Raw genomic sequence first — 24,327 nt, 5'->3', positions numbered from 1 at the left:
GAGCAGCCACAGGATTTATGAAGGGAAGCCCGGCAGGGCTGGAACATGGGGACTCTGCTCACTCCCCAGCTTTATACCTCGGCACCCACCCGTGCTCACTGATGTGGGAACAGTCCCTTCAAGCTGGGTAACTTTGGGCAAGTCCCTTCCCCTCTCTGAGCCTCAGCTTCCTCTTCTGTAAATTGAGAATAAGAGAATCCACTTCCCAGGTTCTTGTGAGTATGAAATAAGTGAATACACGACTCTTAGAACAGCATATAGGCCATGAAAAGTGCCTCATCATATCATCATCATTCTTATTTTCAGGCTCTGATTACCCTAGGAGAGGAGTATCTAGAGCTATACTACCCCAAACAGTAGCCACTGGCCACATGTAGCTATTGAGCTCTGCAAACATGGCTGGTCCACATTCAGATGTGCTGCAAGTATAAAATATACACTGAATTTTAAGGACTTAATATGAGGGAAAGAATGTAAAATATCTAATTAATAATTTTTATATTGATTAGATATTGCAATATCTTGAATATATTGGGTTAAATAGAATATATAATTAAAACTAATTTCACCTGTTTCTTTTTACTTTTAAATATAGCTACTAGGAAAACTTAAATGACATATGTGGCTCCTGTTATACTGATATTCCTTTTGGACCGTGCTGGCCTAGTAGGCACTTATATTGCTTTGAACATGTTATAATTGATTGGATTCATGGTAGAAGGTAGGCAGGATCTTTGTAGTCAGAAAAATAAATATTATTTATAAATATTATAAAAGAAAAAGGAAATTTAAAACGAAGTACTCTAAGACCAAAATATTCTTAAATATGGCGTAATGATATTACTACCTTATGTACAATTCATGTCTTAGGTATTTCAGAGTGCTTTCACATTTGTGGTCTCATATGCTTCTTACAATAACCCTGTAGGGCAAGTATAATTAATTTCCTTTTACAATTGAAACTCAAGAGGTAATGGGGCTTCCCTAAAGACAGTTCTACCAGTTTTCATGTATTGTAGAGTCCTCGTGCACCAGATATTGTGCTAGGTAAGCACTCAGCCTAGACTATCTCATTTAATGTTTGCATTAACACCATGGAGTAGACATATAACCCCACTTTACAGATCAATAAACTGAGTCCTGAAAGGTTAAGAGACTTGCCCAAAGCCATACACAGTTAGAAAATGGCAGAGTCGAGATTTGAACCTAAGTCTGTCTCTTACCTGTTAACCACACCATTCTGCCTCATTGACTACAAAGTGATGGGAAATGGCAAACCACTGCTGTTAAAAAACCCAATTTTCTGATATGGAAAGACAGAAGTTTATTTTCCCCGTAAGAATATAATAGTGTCTGCAGATAAAGTGGTACGTAATATAATCATTGTTACAGATGAGAAAACCGTCCCAGAAAGCTTATGTGATAGGAATAATTGCAGTAAGTATTTTCCTGGGCAGTGGTCTTCCCACTGTTCCATACTGACCTCTGTGTTGCCCACATTTTTCTCTGGGTTCTGCAAATTCCCTATGAGAGTTTTGCCCAGCCTCATGTAGCCATTGGGTAGTCAGCAAATGCTAACTGGCTTACCAATTGCAGTAAATGCTATTCCCCAAAGCTCCCCCCTTCCTTTCTTTTATTTTAGTAAACCGTTAATTCAATATATATTTAAGAAGCATAGGCAGTGTTCTTACATTGTAATGGTTTGGTGCGGGAGTTTCAAATTTGAGAACTTTCGCGAAGCTTGGCAACTGGAACATGCTGGAACAGGAATTACTGAAGTCTTTCTTCGAAACAAAACGTGATGGTATAGTGTACGCATTAGCTGCGGGGTATTTAGAGACGATGGTGTCCAATCGGGCACACTGTGAGGAGAAAGTCAAAGGAATCCACATCGTCACGTATCTTATGGCTCCGAAGGACAGATGTCAAAAAGATGGTGCCCAGCACCAGGTCTAAAAACATTTTATAAAAGGTGAAACCCTGGCAGGTAACAATGATAAAATGACCTTGGGCTTTGAGAATTTGCTCTTGGAAAATGCAAGTTCAGACCTGTGTTAACTTCTGTAAACTAACTCTAATTATTCATCTTATGTTTGGGACTTGGCAAAGATAATTCTTCCATAAAAGCATTTCCACCCAATCTCATTTCAGGCCACTTATACTTGACTCATCAGCTGGTGGGTGATTTATATGATGGGACGCTTTAGACTTGCTTCTTCCAACCTTGGTTTTCCTTTGAGTAAAACCCTCACTTTTTGTTTCTAAGTTTAAATAATCCAAATTTCCTAAATAACAAGTTTGCTTCTAACATCTTAAAGGTACAAGGCTCCATAGGGCTTGCCTCCCACCCACACCTCCTATCCACCACCTAATCACTGATTTCATAAAACTCTACGATATTTTTGCTGTTTCAACAGAAACCAATTCTACTCCTTCCAGGAAGCCATGATAAACTATTTTCAGTTAAAAAAACAAACAGAATCAATGTTTGCCAAATGAACAGGGACAAAAGCTATAAAAACTAGGCGATAACATCACCTTACCCTGGGATAGTATGGCAAGTATTGAAGTCTGATAAGACAACAACAAAAAAATCTCATTATTTTATGGTTAAAAGCTTGAGAACATTGCCCTGGGTTTCCTCCACTTGACAGGGGTCAACAAACAAGCACAGAAAGTGGGGGAGGTGTGGGAAGCCATTAGCCCCTCGCCCGACTTCACTCTGTACGTGGCGGCAATGGTTCTCACCATCTGGTTCATGGACCACCAGTAATGTGGGTGGATGTGCCACCAGAAGCAGGAGTGTTCTTTCCAGAGTCTCAGCTGTCCTGAGTCTAACCTGGGTTCGAGTCCCAGCTCCACCTCCTCCTAACTGTAAGGATTCATTGATGTTCCCAGAAGTAAGGTCACCCCAGCCTTGGACTCACTTTACCTTTGCATTTGGGGCAATAGTTAACCCAGTACTTTGCAGGGGTGTTGCATTGGATCCTCATGACAACCCTGGGTCGAGGATATTATGATTATCCCCACTTTACAGATGAGGACACTGAACTTCCTCAGCTAGCGAAGTGTTGGAACCAACATTCTCGCCTCCATGAGAGGATAGGGATCAGATACCCATTCTGAAGAAGAATGAACCAAGAGGAGTCACAGCAATGTGTTCGCATCGACAAGATGAACAGCTGATAAATGCCTGTGGGAGGTGTTAGTTCTGGAAGAATCACTACCCGAAATCTGCTGTGCCCAACAGGGCAGACACACCTCTGCTCTTTCCTTCTAACTTCCACAGAAGAAGGGTGGCAAGGTCAGACCTTCCTTGGTGCTGCCATTTCTAGCGTGTCTACCCTGAGTCACCCAACAGAGTGGGCAAAGCGTGTTCTTCTAAAGCGCTAGTTCCCAAAGTGTGTTCCTCGGCCTTCCAGGTCTGTGAGATAAGGTTGTGTTGGTGGTAGTGGCAGCAGGGAGAGAGTTCCAGGGTCAAATAAATTTGAGAAGTTTCACACCATGTTCCCATCTTGAAGATTCATAACACACGTTGGTGTAGTAAATGCTCTGGGAAGGTCTGCAATAAAGAAACCTCTCTAGCTTTGTTTTCTTTTTTCTTTTAATATTTATTTATTTATTTATTTCAGTTGCGCTGGGACTTAGTTGCAGCATGCAGGGTCTTCGTTGTGGCATGTTTAGTTGCAGTGTATAAGCTCTTAGTAGTAGCACGTGGACTCCTTAGTTGCGGCATGCATGTGGGATCCAGTTCCCTGACCAGGGATTGAACCCAGGCCCCCTGCATTGGGAGTGCGGAGTCTTACCCACTGGACCACCAGGGAAGTCCCATGTCTAGCTTTGTTTAAACAGCCTTTCCCAACCTTCCTCCATCATAGAATCTTTTGGCTTAAGATACCTACTAACATACTCTTTGGGAAAAACTGTTCTAAAAAATTCCTATTCGAGGCAAAGTTTCATAAAGCATTGCAGTAGAATTAGTCTGAGTCTAGCTGAAGTTGACAGTCACTCACCAACCCTCCCCGCCCCTTGGCTTTCTTTTCATTGCCAGGCCTCTGGTCTCCAATTTGGCCACATGCTGGCATTTATGAACCTCTCCCCAGCTCTTCCAGAGCCACTGCTGCCACCACGCAAATACAGAAAGGCCATGGACACCTCCTCCCACCTGCCCCATTTAACTTCCTAGTCCGTCCCGTGAATAATTCTGGAGCAAAGCTTTGGAATACCATCGTGAAGCTCTTCAGATGATTTGAATTTAGGCGGATGACAGGTCCTCTCAGAAGGCTGGGTGCTGTTGCTCCAATAGTCATCAGGAAGCTTTTAAAATGTGTTGACCCACAGAGTCTTTTGGTCAGCCTCACCCAGAGAGGCACACTCCTGCTGGCCGTACTAGCTCCAGTAAGGCAGACCTTTCTCTGATGGGGACTACTTTTAATTCCCTCAGGGAATTGGGATCCGGAAACAAGAGGCACTGAATGTGAAAGGCAGCAAAAGAAGGGGTGGAGGAATGAAATTCTCGTCCAATTTGGGAAGGAACTAGGCGAGATGTGGGGATCTCCTGACAGACTTCCACCAACCACTTAAGGTCCCTTCCCAAGGATATAGGAACTTATGTGTTTATAAACATAAACAGAAACCCCCATATCCATCACAGCGGGGAGAGGAAGACTGAACAACTCACCTTCTGCCTTCTTTTGGGTTTGGTCTGAATTTTTTAAAGACCTGATTAGATCCTGCCATGCACAGAGCTTCCCTCGGACCCCTTCTTCTCCAGATGGCCCAGCCTCGCCATTTGGAAAGTTACTACATGTAAAGCCTAGCAGGGAATTGATGGTGTGCTCTGATTCAGTGCCTTCTCTGGCACCAGGCAGGAATGGGCAGTGCCACTATTTGGCAACGTCTCAGAGAGAAAACCTAGGTGCTGCAGGAAGTCTTGTTTGTGACTCAGGTGGTGACAATCATAACATTCAACATGTTTATAATGCTCTGCAGTTTCAAAGACTATTTTACTCATTGCAACGTCAATTTGCCCATCGCCTCCAGGGAGTCTCCACTCGATGAGGCAACTGGTACACAGAGGGTGACGTGCTTGAGGTCACATCGAGAACCCACAGCTGAGTCAAGATTGGGTCTTAAGTCCTGTCTCCTGCGCCAGGCCATCGTGAGATGGCACTTCTTTTGCAGATCGCTTTGGAGTCTCTTTACTCTCAGGGCTTGGGACAGAAGGAGAAGTAGAAGCGTGGTTATTCTGTGAACTCACTGGGGGCATGTGCAGCCTCAACGCCTTTGTTAATAAGGAGTTAACTCCAAAGTCGGTTTTCTCCTTGAGTATTCAACCCTGCCAAGCTTGAATTCCAATAAGTGGCTGCATTCAGTGTGTCTTAAATGGTCTCTTTGTGTGTGGTTTTAAAAAAAAAAAAAAAAAATCAATTCCAGTGTCAGGTATCGTAATACATTTTTGCAAGAGATTATTATAACTTTTAAAGGGACAGACGGCATATGTGTTTTGTTAATGCTGGAGTTTGGGTTTGCTTTCTTTTTCACTTTCCTCCCTCAGCTAGTCTTACCCTACTTTGACCCTTTCCCCTTGTTATATCTATTTTTCTTGCCAACTGATAGATGTTCAAATAAAGACTATCCTTGCCCAGGTCTGGTCAGAGACATTGGAACTTCATTTAGCTACTTGACGGTTGTAGCCTTCCACAAAGGTAAAGATCCACATCTTACAAAGGAGAGAAATGGGGAGGAGGGGAATATCACTAAATTACCGGCCTGCTGCCTGTTTTCTTTTTGGTCCCATCAGATTTCTCAGTAACTCGAATAACCCAGTTAGATTAAGCAGTGTAAAAAGTCCTATTAGGGCAAGATGTATAATAATAACTTTTTTCCTGGTTTGCCTAAAAATCTCAAGAAAACATTTGTAAGTCCATTCCACACTGACAAAATTGGTTTTGAATGATCAGGTTCTGAATATTCTTCTAGCTTCTCTTCCCACTCTGGCAACACGTAGCAGTGGGGAAAAAAATTCCTTAAAGACATAGGCTCCAGTTTACCTGCATGAAATTTGAGGAGGCAATTACTCTCCTAATTAGAACCACGGGCCTTTGGAGAGAAGGGACCAGTTGTCCAATGTATTATTATGCAATGAATGAAGGAAAGTACCGAGCAGTTAATGTTCAGAGAAGGGGTTCTCACCATAGAGGGAAAAGTACACGTCCCTTTCTTAGACAACGACACACTGTCAAACACAGGCGACTGGTGAATGACGTTGTAGAACCCAGGACCTGGGATATCATCCTGAAAGGGAAGAGAACGTAGTGTCATTGGGATACTTTCAATTCCATGGTGCTTTTCTGCAAGCTTTACATCCATTAACACTAAGCCTTACTGTGATCCTCTGGGACAGGCAGGGATGCCACCTCGTGGATGACAGCCTGGCTCCACCAGTTCCTGACCTGCCCAGCCACCATCTCAGTTAGCAAGCACTGGGGCTGGAATTCCAACCCGGGTCTGGGACCCCCCAGGGCCCTTGCTCTTTCCACTGTGCTGTACTGCATTCCAGGAGAATGCTGTTGTTTCTTTGTGCCATTAGAGATATGAGCAGAAAATGCAATCCTGAGTGCGGCAGCGGCTGTGCAGTGTGTGTGTCAGTGTGGGTTGACTGGGTTCACCAAACCCACGGCGAGGGAAGGGTGACCGATTTCATGTTCACCACACCCCACCTGACTCAGCTTCCTCCCTAGCCTTTCAGAAGAGAAACCAGGGAGTGTTTCTGTTTATAAAGCAAAATGAAACAAAAACAACCTTCATCCCAAACAAGACCATTTCTAACTCTCAGACAAAAAAGAGGCGTCATGGGGCTCAAGTCCCAAGTGATGCAGGTACGTTAGAGAGGAACAAACAAAAGCTTGATTTCTAAGCTCATTTCTGCCGTCGCAGTTAATTGGGCTTGCGTCTCATTTCCCGTGCTAGTTGCCAGGGAGAAGTAAATGTTGACAGAAGTTGGCCAGGCAAGTGACATGAAATGATAAGGATGCCCCACCGTCTCGAGAGTTTACTGGGTGCCTCCTTGGTGCCAAGAGCTTTCCAAAGGTTGTCTCGTTTAATCCCCCGGTGAGAAAGGGATGCCCCCTTTTTATAGATGGAGACACTGAGGCACGCAGAGATGAACTTGCCCAAGGTCCCACTGCTGTCAGTGGCAGCACCTGAATTCAGTGCTACATGATGGTGTACACAAGCCTTTTGCAGTGGGGCTATTATCAGGTCCATTTTAAGGAAAGCAAAGCCCGGAGACGTTGGGGCCGCAGCTAGTAAATGGTGAAGTGCAGATTTAAACCCAGGCAGCCTGACTCCAGAGCTTGCTACCTCCAAGATCTGCCACCCAGGCTCCTCCTGTCCCCACCATCCTTACTACCTTCCTCAGAGCAGAGAGAGAGCTCAAGGCACCATCAGGGCCTTCAAGGACTCTCCAGTGTGGCCCAAGCAGTGTGTGATTATGGTTTAATATAAGGGCTATTAACAGGCTCTTCTGTGCTGAATTTTAAATGCAGTGAGCCTTTGAGCCTTGCAGGTGGGGTCAGGGGAGCTGATTCCTGCCTCGTAGGTGATGATGGTCCCTGGTAGACAGAGGGGGAGCTGACTACCAGGAGAGTGAGGCAGGCTGCAGGAGATGTAGCCCAACCAGAAGAACCCTAGCATGTGGGTGCGATTTGAGGTGCTACAGGAAGGAACAAGAAAGAGGTTTTTCTAGGGGGCTGTTTGCAGGACTGGCATATGTTTATTGATGGTCACTGCATGCCGGGCACTGTTCTGAGTACTTTATACACACTAGCTCATTTAATCCCCATCTTAAAGATGAGAAGACAGGGCCCAAAGGGATAAGGACCAAGGTCACGCAGCAAGTAACAGAGCCAGAATTTGAACCCAGGCAGTGTGAGGACAGTCTACTCTTGACCACTAAGCCAAACTAACTCTCAGACGAGTGCAGGATAAAATGTGCAGGATAAAAGGAAAAACAATCCCGTTGAGTTTTGAATTAGGATTCTAGCATCAGTGCTGCTACTAGTTAAGTAACCTTGATCTAGTCACCTCTCTAGACCTCAGTTTCCTCATGTGTAAATCGAAGGTGTTGCACTAAATGCCTTCGGGCACCTTTTAGCTTCCAGAGTCTCTACAGTGAGGGAAAGCTGAAGCAGGAAATGTAACTGCGACTCTTCTAGGTTTAAAGAATAAACAGTCTTGGACATCTCCAGCTCCCAGTCTACTGCCACACTCCCAACACCAGCATCAGCCCACAAGAATTTTCTGGGCACCTATATGTGTCTGAGGATCTAGGGTTGCCAGATGAAACACAAGCCTGCAAGGCTGCTCCATCCCACCCTGCCCAGTTCAATGTGAATTTCAGATAAACAACAAAAAACTATTTTAGTATAAGTAGGTCCCAATCAATATTTGGGATATACTTATACTAAAGTAGTTTGTTATTTATCTGAAATTCTAAATTAAGAATCCTGTATTTTTATCTGCTAAATCTGGCAACCCTACTGGACCTTAATCACATTTTAATTCTGCCACATTGCAAACTGTTTTGAGTCCAGAACAAATAGGAAGAGAACTGTCACCTCTTAGCCTGGAGGGAGAGCGTGCTGCCTATTTGCTCTTAATGAATATCCAAGAAGGGTCCTCCAGGCAGCAGGATGCTGGGGCTTGCCAGTGGCGGCTCATGAGGGCGACTGTTAAATATTCAGAAATGTTGCTCGTGGTAGCTTGAAATTGACCAGGGTGGGGGGCGGTATTTACACCACAGAGATTGGCCAATGCTCTAAATCAGAACTTTCTTTGTGGAGGAGAGAGCTGGTTTACCAGCACACCACCACCTGCACTCCACACCAAGTAAGTTTCAAAGCTGCCTGGAGGGAAAGGTCCAGCTGCAGGGAGTTCAAGCTTTCTCCTGCAAAAACTAGAGGTGGTGGATGGCTCCCTGGGAGGGCAATAAAAGTCCAACCTTTGGCCTCTGGGATAACAGCTCATGTGACTAATGTTACATGAGGTTGATGAGTTCTGGCCTCTCAGCATCTCCCAGAGAGCGAGAATCCAAGTCGAAACTGGTGTGAACTCAGCCAGCCCTTGGCTTCTTGGCCGAGACCACCCCAGAAGGCAAAAACCAAATAAACCAACCAAATAAAATGGGTGTGGAGAGGGAGAAGGGAAGAGAACTATTCATTTGAGCTCTGCTGACTGCCTGTTGTGTGTTCCACGGGGAGCTCTGGGCCAGGGCGACACCCTTTGTCCCCTGTGCACGCGAGGACTGAATGAGTCAATGCACGTCCCATCAGCCTCATTACCAGTCCTCAAGTTGCCACAACAGCCTCAAGGGAGCCAGGACCTTCCCTTGGCGGTTAAAGACCCTCAGGGTGAGATGGAGCAAGAGATGATTGGCTGATGTTGCTGGGCAACATTTGGTGGAAATGCACTCTGAGAGCTCTTTTGAAGGATTAAAGTCCCAAATGGGCAGCACGTGCCAAGGGCGGGACACAGATTGACATTCACTTGACCTTGGGATAGGTTTAGAGAGGTCATGAGGAGGAGGGGAAGAGAGGGAGCAGGGCATAGACCCCCTCACCCCAGACAGCTCCTTAGGGTACGGGAGGGCCTAATGTCCACAACCTGGACCCAGTCACATATGCACACAGCCTGGATTTTCTAGTCCCGATTTCATAGATTCTGTCCAATTAAGACTTTCAGGTTTGTCAACCCATTTCCAGGTTGGAAAATGCGGTCTCTGCTGGATCATTGGCCAAAGCCCACAACACTAGAGCTGCCTTTTGACTCTTCAGGGATGTTCCGCCCTGCTTTGGTCTATTTTGGGGGTGGCCAGCTGGGGTTCTCAGCAGTGCACAAGATGAATGAAAACTAAGAGTCTGCGGAAGGGCTAGCGGTATATAACAGGAGGAAGACATGCCTGAGGTGGAAACAGAGCCCTGTCTTGTGGTTAACCCACTGGCAAAAGTGCCCAGGAATTTGGGGTTCCTGCGGGAACAATTTCCTTTTACAAATGCCTCTGGTCTGAGGGTCTCAGGAGAATGCATCCATCCACCCTTTTGTCAGGCTGATGTGGCCAAAGTCGTGATAGCATGGGCCAGAAGACAGGAGAGCCAGTGTCTGCCCCCAGGGCACGTCCCCTCCCTGGGCCTCAGCCCCCTCATCTGTGAACCTGCAAAGAGGCAAGTGCGGGTGTGGAGATCTATAGTTTTCAACCCCACTCCGGGCCTCCATGAGGAACTCAGGGAAAGGGGGCCCGAGTTGGCAGTGGCTTCGAGCAGCAAGTCCCCTCTACCCGCTCCACCGACGGGCCTCAGCATGGGATGCTGTCACAGATGGGGCCCCTCTGCTGAGCCCAGGGATTTTGGTGTCACTGAAGTCCTTCTGGTTCAAACTGTCTACAACCTCGAGAAGTGCCCCTTGTAAGACGCCCTTCCTCCTTTCTGCTTTCTCCCCTCTCCCCGCCCCAACTCCATACACTAATGTCTGGCCTCAAAGTTTCCATGCCTCTGATAGCAGAGGAGAAGGGAGAGGCAGGGAGTGCACTTCAAGCAAGAAAATGACACTTTTTTGTTCAGAATGGGGATCTCAGAAATGAAAGATCCCTGGGCGCCCTCAGGGAGCAACCAGGAAAACTGGGATGAGTTCTCTTGAGGAGATTGTTTCTTAGTGGCCCAGGTGAAGAGCAGGTGTGGGGGAAGCCCAGGGACACTGGCCACCTGGGCAGATGGAAATGGGGACCAGGTCTTTGCCCATCACTGGCCTGGCTGGGTTGGAAGCACGGTCAGACAAGAGAAGCCAAACCTGCATTTTCAAAGGATCGGTTTACATCACTATCGTCTCTGAGCACCCGTGCTCCTCTTTTGCAGAGCCCTCCTCTTTGTTAACTCTGGTGTCAGCTCATTAGCAGGCCCTTGAAATCCCCTGAGTGGAATTTGGGCCAAGACTCAATTCAACAAGCACACACTGAAGTCTGCTGTGGGCCAGGGCCCGGGCGGGGGCACAAGGATACAGGCGGTTGGCAGCTTAGATGTTCTAGGAATGGGATGGAGGAGACGCAGCAAAGCAATGCAAGATGGATGGGACAAGTTCCCGTGGCTCGTAGACTTGAGTTGGGATCATTCATTCGACCCACTTTTGAGGGGCTTTGGGGGTCTGGAAAGGACAATGACTGCCGCCCGAGGAGTTCCGGCCGGGTGGAGACAAGATGTGCATGCCCATTACCACCCTGCCAAGCAGAAGGTGCTCGGGCATTCAGGGGAGGGTGTGCTGGCTTCCACCCGGGAGATGCCAGGAAACAGTGTGGGAGCCTGGAGCTGCTGCCAGGTCGTCCTCACTCGGCCTGACCCTGGCTGTGTCACTTACTTAACCCTCTTTGTGTCTCAGAGTCATTATCTGAAAAGTGGGGATAATAACGGGACTTAGCTCCCAGGGTAATCGATTATGGGGATTAAATGAGTTCATAAAGGCAACATCTTCAAGGGGAGCCTGGCACACTGTCTGTGCCAGCCAAGTGTTTGCGATTTCCACCAGCGCGTCCTGCAGACCCCTGAGGAAGGGGTGCTGGTGACTGATATGGAAGAGGTCAGGCTTCTAGAGCAGGAAGGTCGGGCAGACCCCACTGTGGTTCAAACACGCAGCTGAGTGCACATGTGGGGAAATTATCCCCTTGAACGTGGCGGTCTCTGCAAACTGAACTTCCTTTCATTGAAAAATCTCTGACATTAAAAATTCATGGGCTTCCCTGGTGGCACAGTGGTTGAGAGTCTGCCTGCCAATGCAGGGGACATGGGTTCGGGCCCTGGTCTGGGAAGATCCCACATGCCGCGGAGCAACTAAGCCTGTGAGCCACAACCACTGAGCCTGCGTGTCTGGAGCTTGTGCTCCGCAAAAAGAGAGGCCGCGACAGTGAGAGGCCCGCGCACTGCGATGAAGAGTGGCCCCCGCTCGCCGCAACTAGAGAAATCCCTCGCACAGAAACGAATACACAACACAGCCAAAAATAAATAAATTAATTAATTAAAAAAAAAATTCATTTAAAAATATCCCTGGTCTGGTGCCTTATCAAGGTAATAAGTGAACCGTATTAACTTTGTACAGTTTCACCACAAATTAAACACTGTCTTGCTTACCGCTGGGGAGGGTGGATTTGCTGTCAGGCTATGTCTGAAATTAACATGTATTTTAAAACTGTGCGTCTAGAGGAAAGGGTGTCTGTATCCTACCAGTATCCCTTCATGTGTGCCTGGAAGGGATTAATCAGGTTTAGGATCATGGAATAGTAATCCCTGGCAAGGGCCTACCTATTATAACATCCTTATTTTTAAGATGAGGAAACAGAGATGCAAAGACTTTAAGGGAGTGTCCTTAGTGTTACACAGCTTGGGAAATAGTGACCACAATCCAGGGTGGCATGGGGACAGAATTGGGAGGTGGGGGAGGAAAATGTCCCTCGGGTGGCTGGGCTATGCTCGGTCCCAGATTAGGCATGTCTCTTCATGCACCCAGTGTCAACAGCACATCTGTAAATAACTGTAAAATGTTCAGGGAAGCAGACTTCATTTCTAGCAGCCAAAATTGCCAGTCCGGACACCAAGCTCAGTGAAGGATTCCTCGTATGCAGCAGTCAGATTCTCATGGGGAATGTGAGCTGGGCAACGAGGCCCTGAAGTTTCTCTCCAAAGTCAGACTGATAAGGTAAGTGCACATTTCAGAGGGCACTGATTCTCTGTGTTAGAGGTGTGCTAGATGGGTCACAGAACGAATGTGAGGACACAACCAAGTCATGAGATGAGGCACAGGGTGTGTACGATTAATGTCATAAGAAGGGTGGTGAGACACCAGAGTTTTAAAATCTGCTTTTAATTTGTATTGCCTCACTAAATTATTGGGTGATGTTAAACGGAATTCTTAACTTCTCAATGCCCATTTCTCTCAGGAAGAATGAGAATAATGAGCAGGCAATAAGACATTTTCTTCCTGTTTTTATAGCTTGAAGAACCTAAAAAAGTATAATAATCCAAACTGTACATTTCAGATGAGGAAACTGAAGCCCAGAAAAGTCAAGCGATTAGTCTAAACCCAGTCAGCTAGTAACAGAGCAGAAACCAGGGGACAGGATTTATGGATCCCATGCCCTTTCCAAAAAATTCCATACTTATTTACAAAATGCTTTCAAATGCTTAGATGAACGCTTTTCACATCGTCAAACCAACGCAACCACGTTTGAAAAGTTCTAATCAAATTTCTGAGCTATTTCTCTCTATAACGGATGCTGCCTATAGCTTTGGTTGGCTGCCACCTTGGTTCCTTCAGCAGAAAAATTTCTGAAAAGTAATAGTCGTTTAAAATGCAAACTTTAAACGCCAGACCATTCAGTTTCTGGATTTGAGTCTTCAGAACATGATCATGTAGAATGGGGCCTACACACACGACATCTTCCCCTATCTTGAGCTTGGTCTGTTTGGGGGAGGCATTTTCAGAAACACACTCGCTGACTTTCATAGATGGACTTGATGGCTTTGCGGGCCACAGAGGGAGGTGTGGTGCCATGTGTGGACAGAGCATGAGGCTTAGGAGTGAGCTGGGCCTGGGTTTGAGGTCTAATTCTTTCAATGTTGATTCAGCAGATATTCATGTGGGGCCTCTTATGTGTCAAACCCTGCATTGTGAGACCTCGGGTGGGTCATTTAACTTCCCTAAGCCCGGGTTTCCTCTTCTGTTAAATTAAGGTATAAACCCTTCCTCTTAGCATTGTTCAGAGGATTAGAAATATGGTCTAAAACTGGTTTCACACATAGTAGGGATCAGTAAATGGTGGCTGTCATTATTTTTATTGGAGGTTGGCTGCAGATATCTGAGAGATGGACAGTATATTATCGGTAAATTGACCAATGGAAAACCAGACAAAAAAGAGACAGAGAGACAGATGGACAGTTAAAACATAGAGAGGAAACTCCTGAGCGGATAGCTTATTTATCACCGTTGGAGAAAACCTACAAGTAATTAAAAATATATGTGTGTGTGTACACACACACTATATTCTTTACTATTTGGAATCCTAAAATATCAGAAGTGGAGGGAACTTAAACATTCTCTAGCTCAGCGCTCTTGTTTACAAGGGAGGAAACAGGCCAAGGGGCACAGGGGTTGCCGAGGACTCACCTGCGTTCAGGACCCAGATCTCCCCATCCCCTCTCGCCATCTTGGCGAGGGGGTAGGATGAAAAACATTTTTAGAATGCAGCAAAAGGTAACTGACATGATGACTCCTCCAAAAGAATGTTATTCTAAAGGTCCTAGTTAAACGAAAAAAGGAATGAAGATGTTAAAAGACTCTTGCGTCTGCGAGTTGCTTCCGCCCCCTGCTGGTGAGAGAGGAGAACATCAGACCTGGGCTTTCAGCCGGTGAAATTACAGAAGTTAGGTGAGGACCCACCAGGACCCAAGCAGAACGTTCCAGATCAAAGAGAAAAAGAGACACAGATATTTGGGGAAGAGGGTAAGGAAGGGGGAAATGCAGGAACAGTTCTAACACATTGTCAAAGGAAGCTTAAAAAAGAGGGGGGGTGTCATCACAAAGGTAATTTTACGTTTATTAGACTCGTTTATTTTTCCTTTTATGTTATTTGAAGAAAGTCTTGTTCTTCCTGTCATGTTTTGAGTGAGGCTGGGGGGAGGGGGGAGGAAAGGATTTTTATCTTTTACTTCATACGTCTGGGATTTTTGCATTTTTGATTTTTATAGTAATTTTAAAAATACATTTCTTGTTAAAAAACGTTTGGTTTCAGTGTGGCCCCATAAGTCCAGACATGTTTTCCCCTGGATTTAATATCTTTCCAGCTCATTCCTACAGCCCAGTCAGAGCACACAGCTGGAGAGGGTGCTGCAGCTCCTTGGATGACACTGCCCTCTACTGGTCACAGAGACAGACGCACCAGCCAGACTCGCGTGTCTGTCCCCTGAGGCTAAAATCCAGACTAAAAGTAAAGCATCTCTAAGACAACGCCATTACCTTTATATGGTAAAACCTCTTGGCTTGACTATTAAATCCTTTTTTTTCTGATTCTGGAATTCTGGAAGGCTGATATTTAAAAGGAATGGAGGATTGTGTTGGATACGCAGCAGTAAAACCTAAACAACAAAAATAGAATAAAAAATAGCACAAAACACAGAACTGACGAATGCACAAAACACAGAGCTATCTGTTAACATTTTATTTTAAATGGAATAAAAAGAGAAACTTGCCTTTTGACAAGAGATAAACATGAAACTGGATTTTCTTTTTTAAAGACCCTCTTGGTAATTTATTGGTTCCCGCCCCGCCATCCCCCACCCCCCACCCCAAGCACCTCCAGCTCTTAAACTAGTGAGACTTGGTCACACAGCTGAAGCATATTATCAAGGGAAGAGGAAGGATCCGACAGGAAAGGCGTTCTTGCCAAGGAGGAAGGGGACACAAAACCATTTGGAGCAGCCCTGGAAGAGGAGCCAGGCAGGGGGACAGAGCAAGGGTCCTCACTCATCCTCAGCCCAGAGTCACAGATCAGCGAAGCACCGTAAAGATACAGAGAGGTCAGGAAATCCCAGAGCAGAGTGGGGCTCGCTCTCATTCTTCAGGACACAGTGCAACACAAGTGTAAGTTTAGGTTTCTGCTTTGAGCAGACTTGGGGTGAAAAAGCAGAAGGGGATCATTTATAGAAAATCAAGTTAAAATTTTATATGTCTGGGTTGTGATGTATAAATGATATACAAACTCCCCCTTTTCCTTCCTTCCACTCCCAATGAATGGTGCAGAGAACCAGAGAAGAGAGAGCTACACAGAGAAAGAGTTACGGAGACCTGCACTAGGTTCCCCTCAAGTAGTTTCCTGAGTATCAATCAGCCCAGGCATGTGAGAAAACTCCCCAAGGCTGGCGAAAGATTTACCTGAAAAAGTTAGGGTAAACAATACCTGAACACTGGGAACAGGAATAGCTCCTGTTCCCACAAGTCAGAGTGGAAAACCTCATAATTCATGGAACACAAGGAGAATATGCAGAAGGGTTTTGCCTCAGAAATTGGGTAACATTACCCCTAGGCTAAATGCTTCTCTGGTTCCAGCTAACAAAGCTTAAAAGCAAGACTTGAAAAGATCAAACTTCCCAAGTAATTTCACTGCATCCCAGGACAAAGCACAAGAATTCATAGGACTACTAAAATATACAGTACCCAACAGGTAAAAATAACTGGCATTTGATAAAAAATTAATGGGCATACAAAGAAGGGAAAAAATACAATTCACAATGAGGAGAAAATAAACAATCGATCAAATCCAACTCAGAAATGATATAGATGACAGAATACAAGAACATTACATTATTACAATAATAATTGCATTTGATATGTTCAAGAAGCTGGAAAAAGAGTGAACTTATTAAGTAGGTACATGGAAGATATAAAGAAGATCCAAATCAAACTTCTACAGACGAAAACTAAAAAGTCTGATATTAAAAATACACTAGACATTGCAGAAAAAAGACTAGTGAACTTGAAGACATTGAAATACAAACTGTTCAAAACAAAACACAGAGAGAAAAAGGAATAAAAAATACAGAGTATCAGTGAGCTTTGTGAAAACTTCAAGGAACCTAATATACGTTCCAAAGAAGAGAGGTGGGAGAGAGGAAACAGAAAAAAATATTTCAAGAAAAAAGTGGCTGAAATTTTCCAGATTTGATTTAAAAAAACATAAACCTGCAGAACAAAGAAAGGCAGTGAAACTCAAGCACATGAAACAGGAATTTAACTACACCAAGGCACATAATAATCAAATTGCTTTTTGTTTTTTTACTTTTTATTTATTTTTTAAAAGTTTTTGGCCTCACCACGTAGCATGTGGGGATCCCAGTTCCCTGACCAGAGATTGAACCTGTGCCCCCTGCAGTGGAAGCACAGAGTCCTAACCACTTGACCGCCAGGAAAGTCCCCATCAAATTGTCGTTTAAAAGTGATAGGAAATCATAAAATCAGGCAGAGAAAAAAAGACACATTACACACAAAGCAACAAATATAAGAATAACAGCAGATGACCATCAGAAACAACATCTGTTAAGGCACCAGAAGGGAAAAACTATCGCCCTAAATCCTGTACCCTGTAAAAATATCTCTCAAAGATGAAAGCAAAATAAAGACTTTTGAAGACATACAAAAACTAAAAGAATTAATCACCAGTAACCTGGAACTACAAGAAATGGAGGGAGTCCTTCAGGCAAGAGAAAAATGATACCGGTTGGAAATCTGGATCTACACAAAGGAATGAAGAGCTCTGGAACTAATAAATATGTAGGTAAATGTAAAACATAGAACCCTGAGTATAAATTGATGCATTTAGATATAAACATAAAATTTAAATCATTTTTTAAATAATTGACTATTTAAAGCAAAAATAGTAACACTATTGTGACATTTATAACATATGTAGAAGTAAGATGTTTGACAGCAACAGTGCAAAGGCAAGGAAAGAAAAAATTAAAATATACTGTTGTAAGGTTCTTCTACTATATGTGAAGTGTAATAATATCACTTGATGGTAGAATGTGATAAAATTAAAGATGTATATTATAAACTCTGTAGTACAGATCAGCAAACTTTTTCTATAAAGGGCCATAGCCATAGTAAATATTTAAGGCTTTGCAGGCTATATTGTCTCTGTTGCAACCATTCAGCTCTGCCATTATAGAGTGAAAGAGCCACAGACAACACATAAACAAATAGAGGTAACTATGTTCCAATAAAATTTTATTTATAGCAACAGGCAACAGGTCAGATTAGGCCCAAGGGCCAAAGTTTGCCAACCCTTGCTCTAAAGCAACCACGAAGAAAACACTGCAAAGAGTTATTCCTAAAATGCCAACAAAGTAGACAAAATAGAAACAAAAAAATATTCAATACAAAAGAATCCAGAAAATGTAAATAAAGAACAGATGGGACAAATAGAAAGCAAATAGATAGATGGTAGGCTTAAACTCACACACCAATAATCACATTAAATTTAAATAATCTAAACATCCCAATTACAAGACAGAGATGGTTGGATTGGATAAAAAAGAAAGACCTAACTACATGATGTCTACAAGAAATATGCTCAATATAAACCCAAGAATAGGTTAAAAGTAAAAGTATGGGGAAAAGATACACTATGCTATCAAAAGAAAGCTAGGTATTAATATCAGACAAAGCAGATTGCAGAGCAAAAAATATTACCTGCAATAAAGAGGGTAATTTCATAATGATAAAGCGGTCAGTTCCTCAAGAGAATATAACAATTCTAAGCACTGATATACTCAATAACAAGAAATTCAAAATACAGGAAATAAAAACTGATAGAACTGCCCGAAGAAATAGAAGATTCCACAATAATTGTCAGAGATTTCAAAATCCCTCCCTCAATAATTTAAGCAAGTAGATAGAAGATCAACAGACATACACGACTTGAACAATACTATTACCTAACTTGACCTAACTGACATTTATAGAACACTCCACCTATCAATTCTATACAATCTATCCTAGAAAACTGAAGAGAAAAAGACATTTCCCAAATCATTCTATGAGGCCAGTTACTACCGTGTTACCAAAGCCAGACAGAGTCATTACAGGAGGTGAGAGGGAATCGCTATAGATCATTAACCCTCATAAACATACATGCAGAAATTCTTATAAAAATGTTAGCAAATGAAACTCAACAATATATAAAAAAGATAATACATCATGATCAAATGAGGTTTATCCCAGTGATCCAAAGATAGGTTAACATTTGACAATTAATATAATTCACCATATTGACAAACTAAAAAAGAAAAACTATATGATCATGTCAATAGAGGCAGAATGGAATCATACAATATGTACTCTTTTTTGTCTGGTTTCTTTCACTGAGCACAGTTATTTTGAGATTCCTCCATGTTGTTCAAGTATCAATACTTCATTGTTTTTTATTTCTGAGTAGTATTCCATTGTATAGAAATGTGACAATTTTTTATCCATTGTTGATGAAAATTTGAATTGTTTCTAGATTGGAAGTATTACAAGTAAAGCTATTAACAACATTCAATCCCAAGTCTTAAAATGGACATAAGTTTTCATTTCTCTTGGGTAAATACCTAGGAGAGGAATGGCTGGATCATACTTTAACTCTTTTGAGAAACTGCCAAACCCTTCTCCGAAGTTGTGTATCTTTGTATATCTCCACTATTAGTGTATGAGAGTTACTGTTACTTCACATCCTCAACAACAATGGGCAGTCTTTTTTTTTTTTTTAATAAATTAATTTATTTATTTTTGGCTGTGTTGGGTCTTTGTTGCTGCGCGCGGGCTTTCTCTAGTTGCGGCGAGCGGGGGCTACTCTTCGTTGGGGTGCGCGCGCTTCTCACTGCGGTGGCTTCTCTTGTTGCGGAGCGCGGACTCTAGGCACGCGGGCTTCAGTAGTTGTGGCTCATAGGCTCAGTAGTTGTGGCTCGTGGGCTCTAGAGTGCAGGCTCAGTAATTGTGGTGCACGGGCTTAGTTGCTCCACAGCATGTGGGATCTTCCCGGGCCAGGGATCGAATCCGTGTCCCCTGCATTGGCAGGCGGATTCTTTTTTTTTTTTTTTTTTTAATTTTATTTATTTATTTATTTATGGCTGTGTTGGGTCTTCGTTTCTGTGCAAGGGCTTTCTCTAGTTGCAGCAAGTGGGGGCCACTCTTCATTGCGGTGCGCGGGCCTCTCACTATCGCGGCCTCTCTTGTTGCGGAGCACAGGCTCCAGACGCGCAGGCTCAGTAGTTGTGGCTCACGGGCCTAGTTGCTCCGTGGCATGTGGGATCTTCCCAGACCAGGGATCGAACCCCTGTCCCCTGCATTGGCAGGCGGATTCTTAACCACTGCGCGACCAGGGAAGTCCCATGGGCAGTCTTTTTAATTCCAGCCATCCCATTAGATGTGTAGTGGTATCTCATTGTGACTTTAATTTGCATATCTCTAGTGACTAATGATGTTGAGCATCTCTTCATATGCTATTTGCTATCTGTTTATCTTTTTTTTTTTTGGTAAAGTGTCTGTTTAGTAGATGGAGAAACCACTTTGTAAAATTCAGTGTTCTTTTATGATTAAAAGAAAACCCTAGCAAACTAGAAATAGAAGCAAATTTCCTTAATCTGATAAAAGGTATCTATGACAAAAGCCTACACCAAACATGATACTGAAAGCTTTCTCTTGAGATAGAGAACGAAACCAGGTTGACTGCTTTCATACTTCTGTTCAACATTGTGCTGAAGAACTCTAACCAGTACAAAGGCCAAGAAAAATAAATAAAAATACATAGATCAGAAAGGAAGGGAATAAAGCTGTCATTATTCATAGACAAGATTGTATATGGAGAAATTTCAAAAGAATCTATAGATAACCTATTAGAGGTAATAACTGAATTTAGCAATGTCAATATACAAAAATCAATTAATTTTATTTCTATACCAGCAGCAAACAATTAGAAAATGAAATTAAAATAGTACCATTTACAACAGCATAAAAATCAAATGCCTAGAATAGATATATGGAAGATATGCAAGGCCTCTACACAGAAAACTATAAAACATTATTGAGAAAAATTTAAGAAGACTTAAATAAAAGAAAGGATACACATGGATTGGAGAACTCAATATTATAAAGATGTAAATTATCCCCAACTTGATTTCTAGAATCAATGCAATCTAAATCAAAATGACAGTAAAGATTTTTTTAGGACATTAATGTGATGATTCTAAAATTTATATGGAAATTCAGTGTGGCCAAGAGCAGCCAAGATAAACATAGTACATAGTTGAAGGACTTATACTAGATAAGAAAAAAACTTGTTATAGAGTTACAGTAATTAAAGGTGGTATTTGAAGAGCATAAAGAATCCAGAAGCAGACCTGCATATACACAGACATGATTTACAACAATGATAGCACTGCGGAGTAGTAGAAAAAGAATGCTCTTTCAATAAATGGTGCTGGGCAATTGGATATACATACTGAAAACAATAGATTTGGACATCTTCATACCATGCACACAAACAATTCCAAATGAATCGTAGATCTAGATGTGAAAGGTAAAATAATACAGTTATTAGAAGAAATTATTTTGGGATAGGCAAAGATTTCTTAAATAGGACAGACATATACACTAACTATAAGGGAAAATATTGACAAAATGGCCTATAGTAAAATCAAGAGCTTCTCTTCATTAGCACACCATTAAGAGAATGTAAAGGAAAGTCACAGACTAAGGGAAGATATTTACTTTACCTATAGCCAACAAACGGATACATTTCTAGAATGTTTTCAAGAACTCCTAAGAAAAGAAAAACCCAATAGAAAAAAATGGGTAAAAAACTGGAACAGTTACTTCTCCAAAGAGAATATCCTAAAAGTCAGCCAACACATGAAAAAGTGCTCAATCTTTTTGATCAAAGGACAATGCAAATTAAAACCCTTATGAGCTAAAAATGTTGGTGAGGATGTGGAGCAACTGGAATGATCACACATTGCTTGTAAGGAAGTAAAATTGGCACACTCACTTTGGAGAACTGGTGGTATCAACTAAGCTGATCATAAACACACCGCATGACCCAGCAATTCTCCTAGGTATAGACCCAAGGAATATATACATATCTGTCCCAAAAGACATGAACAAGAATAGTCATAAAAGCTTTTAGTCATAGTACCTCAAAACAGGAAACAATCCAGATGTCCTTCGATAGTATAATGGATAAACTAATTGTGGTATATTAGAACAAAGAATGCTATACCATTTTATGGCAATGAAAATGAACTAATCACTGATACATGAAACATGAAGTTAAATCTCTCAAACATGAGAGAAAAAAGCCTGAGAGAAAAGAGTTCAGGGCTTCCCTGGTGGCGCAGTGGTTGAGAATCCGCCTGCCAATGCAGGGGACACGGGTTTGAGCCCTGGTCTGAGAAGATCCCACATGCCGCGGAGCGGCTGGGCCCGTGAGCCACAATTACTGAGCCTGCGCATCTGGAGCCTGTGCTCCGCAACAAGAGAGGCCGCGACAGTGAGAGGCCCGCGCACCGCGATGAAGAGTGGCCCCCACTTGCCGCAACTAGAGAAAGCCCTTGCACAGAAACGAAGACCCAACACAGCCAAAATAAATAAATAAATAAATATTAAAAAAAAAAAGTTCATATTGTATGATTCCAATTTATATAAAGTTCAAAACAGACTAAAGTAATTAATGATATTAGAAGTCAGGATAGCCGTAGTGTTTACATTTGCAGAGAAGGGGGACAGTGCCCAGGAAGGGACAAGACAAGGGCTTCTGGGATGTTGTTGTTTATCGCGGGGTCTGAGAAGTGATTCCATAGGTGGTGGTTTCTTTGTGAATATTCATTAAGCTGTACAATTATGATTTGTTTTCTGAATATATATTAAGCTTCAATTTAAAAGTATTAAAGAAAAAGAGAGAGCACTAAATCAAAAGATGGGAGGAAGAAAGAGAGGTCCAGCTGTGGGTTTGAGAGCAGCAGGGACTCTAGAGGCCCACCAGGGAGGTGGTAATATCCCGAAAAGAAAAAGCAATGGAGTGAGTGAGGATCTTGGAACGAAGTTTCCAGCCTCAGCAATGATTCCCCAAGCCCAGAGGCAGTCCCGGATTAGTGCATACTAACAAAACCAAAGGAATACATGGGCTGAGACAGTGGAGCTCTCACCTGTCTGGATGGATGACCCATGATCTGAGTACCTCTCCCCTCCCTCACCCAGACTCCCATCATCACATCACCTTTTTCCACTGAGAAAGATCCAAAACTTGAAATAAGGAGGAATAGCATTTGTGCCAGTAATGGCTGGAGTTTAACTTTCCAACAACCTGGCAGAATGGGGGCTTGGGTTAAGTTTTAGAAAATAAAGTAAGATCTCTTCCTCCTTCTTCCCCCCCTCATCCTTTCTTCTCATAGTTTCTTCCCAATCATCACCCTAGAGGCAGTGGGAGAATGACCAAAGCAATCTATTTGATATACTTAAGAGTGGCCTGTGGGTATAGCCCAGGATTTACTATATTCCCCTAAAATTTGCTCTTACATACTAAAATGAACATATGTCAGGAGCTCTCGTCCCCAAAGACCTCTGTTATAAAATTCACTAGACCTTTCTGCACTTTGTCAGCCTTTCTGGAATATTTTTTGCTAGATTTTTGGTCTTTTTGCCTGGAGTTGTCCATCTTAGCAAAGTTCTGTGATATATTCCACGTGTTTGATGAAAAACTTGACTGCGTGTTCTTCTAAGCACCTGAAACAGCAAAATACAGCATTTGTAGGGATCACTTCACAATCTTGGTAAGTATGTTGATTGGGTTCTGTTGTATCTGCAGGATAAACTGAGAAATCTTGTGGGTAGAGGCTGAGATTTACCAAGTTCTACGACCCCAAATCCCAAACACATTGCACTGCTTGTAGTAGGAACTCTGTAAGTGTTCTCTGTTGATGTTGCTTACAGAGCTCTTGTAGGCTTGAATTTTATAAATTTATTTCTACTGAGATAATTTACATACAACATAATTCATCGTTTCAAAGTGTACATTTTTAAGTTTTGGCAAGTGTTTACAATTGTGTAAAATACCACAACAATTAAGATATAAATATATCCATCCCCCCCACCCCAAAGCTCCCTATGTCTCTTTGCAGTCAATACCCTCCCAACCCAGGCATCTGGAAACCACTGCTTTTCTTTCTGTCACAATAGTTGCCTTTTCTATAATGTCATATATGTGTAATCATACAGTATATACTGTTTTGTGTCTATTTTTTTTCACTTAGCACAATGCTTTTGAGATTCTTCCATACGGTAGCATGTATCAATAATTTGTTCCAGTTGCTACACATTCTCACCAACACATTTGGTAAGTCTTACTAATTTTAGGCATTCCAGTGATTGTATAGTGGTATCTCATTGTCATTTTAATTTGTATATTTTCATGTGCTTATTTGCCATTTGTTTACCTCCTTTGGTGAAGTGTCTGTTCAAATCTTGACTATTTTTCTAAACAATTGGGTTATCTCGCTATTGAGTTATAGAAGTTCTTAATATATTCTGGATACAAGCCCTTTATCATATATGTGTTTTAGAAATATCTGCTCCCAGTCTGAGGCTTGCCTTTTCATTTTCTTAACAGTGTCTTTTCAAGAGCAAAAGTTTTAATCTTGATCAGGTCGAATTTATCAATTATTTTTTTTATGGTTTGTGATTCTTTTTTGTCTTGTCTAA

At 42.7% G+C, this 24,327-nt stretch overlaps 1 protein-coding gene across 1 annotated transcript in view; it reads right to left on the bottom strand.

The window, feature by feature from the left end:
• The window catches only part of STPG1 (sperm tail PG-rich repeat containing 1), a 41,076-nt gene extending 17,792 nt beyond the window's left edge, over positions 1 to 23,284 (bottom strand). Inside the window, exons 1-4 of the mRNA XM_061186991.1 lie at positions 23,212 to 23,284; positions 15,055 to 15,173; positions 6,196 to 6,297; positions 1,692 to 1,862 (exon numbers count right to left, since the gene is read on the bottom strand). Of these exons, the coding sequence (XP_061042974.1) occupies positions 1,692 to 1,862; positions 6,196 to 6,297; positions 15,055 to 15,173; positions 23,212 to 23,284 (465 nt within the window). The remainder of the gene's footprint in view (positions 1 to 1,691; positions 1,863 to 6,195; positions 6,298 to 15,054; positions 15,174 to 23,211) is intronic.
• Between the last annotated feature and the right edge of the window lie 1,043 nt (positions 23,285 to 24,327).

Source organism: Eubalaena glacialis, chromosome 3 (genome assembly GCF_028564815.1).
Source record: "Eubalaena glacialis isolate mEubGla1 chromosome 3, mEubGla1.1.hap2.+ XY, whole genome shotgun sequence".
In the NCBI taxonomy this organism is placed as follows: Eukaryota; Metazoa; Chordata; class Mammalia; order Artiodactyla; family Balaenidae; genus Eubalaena; species Eubalaena glacialis.
The sequence above is the reverse complement of the archived record's forward strand: the minus strand, read 5'-3'. Positions and strand labels throughout refer to the sequence as shown.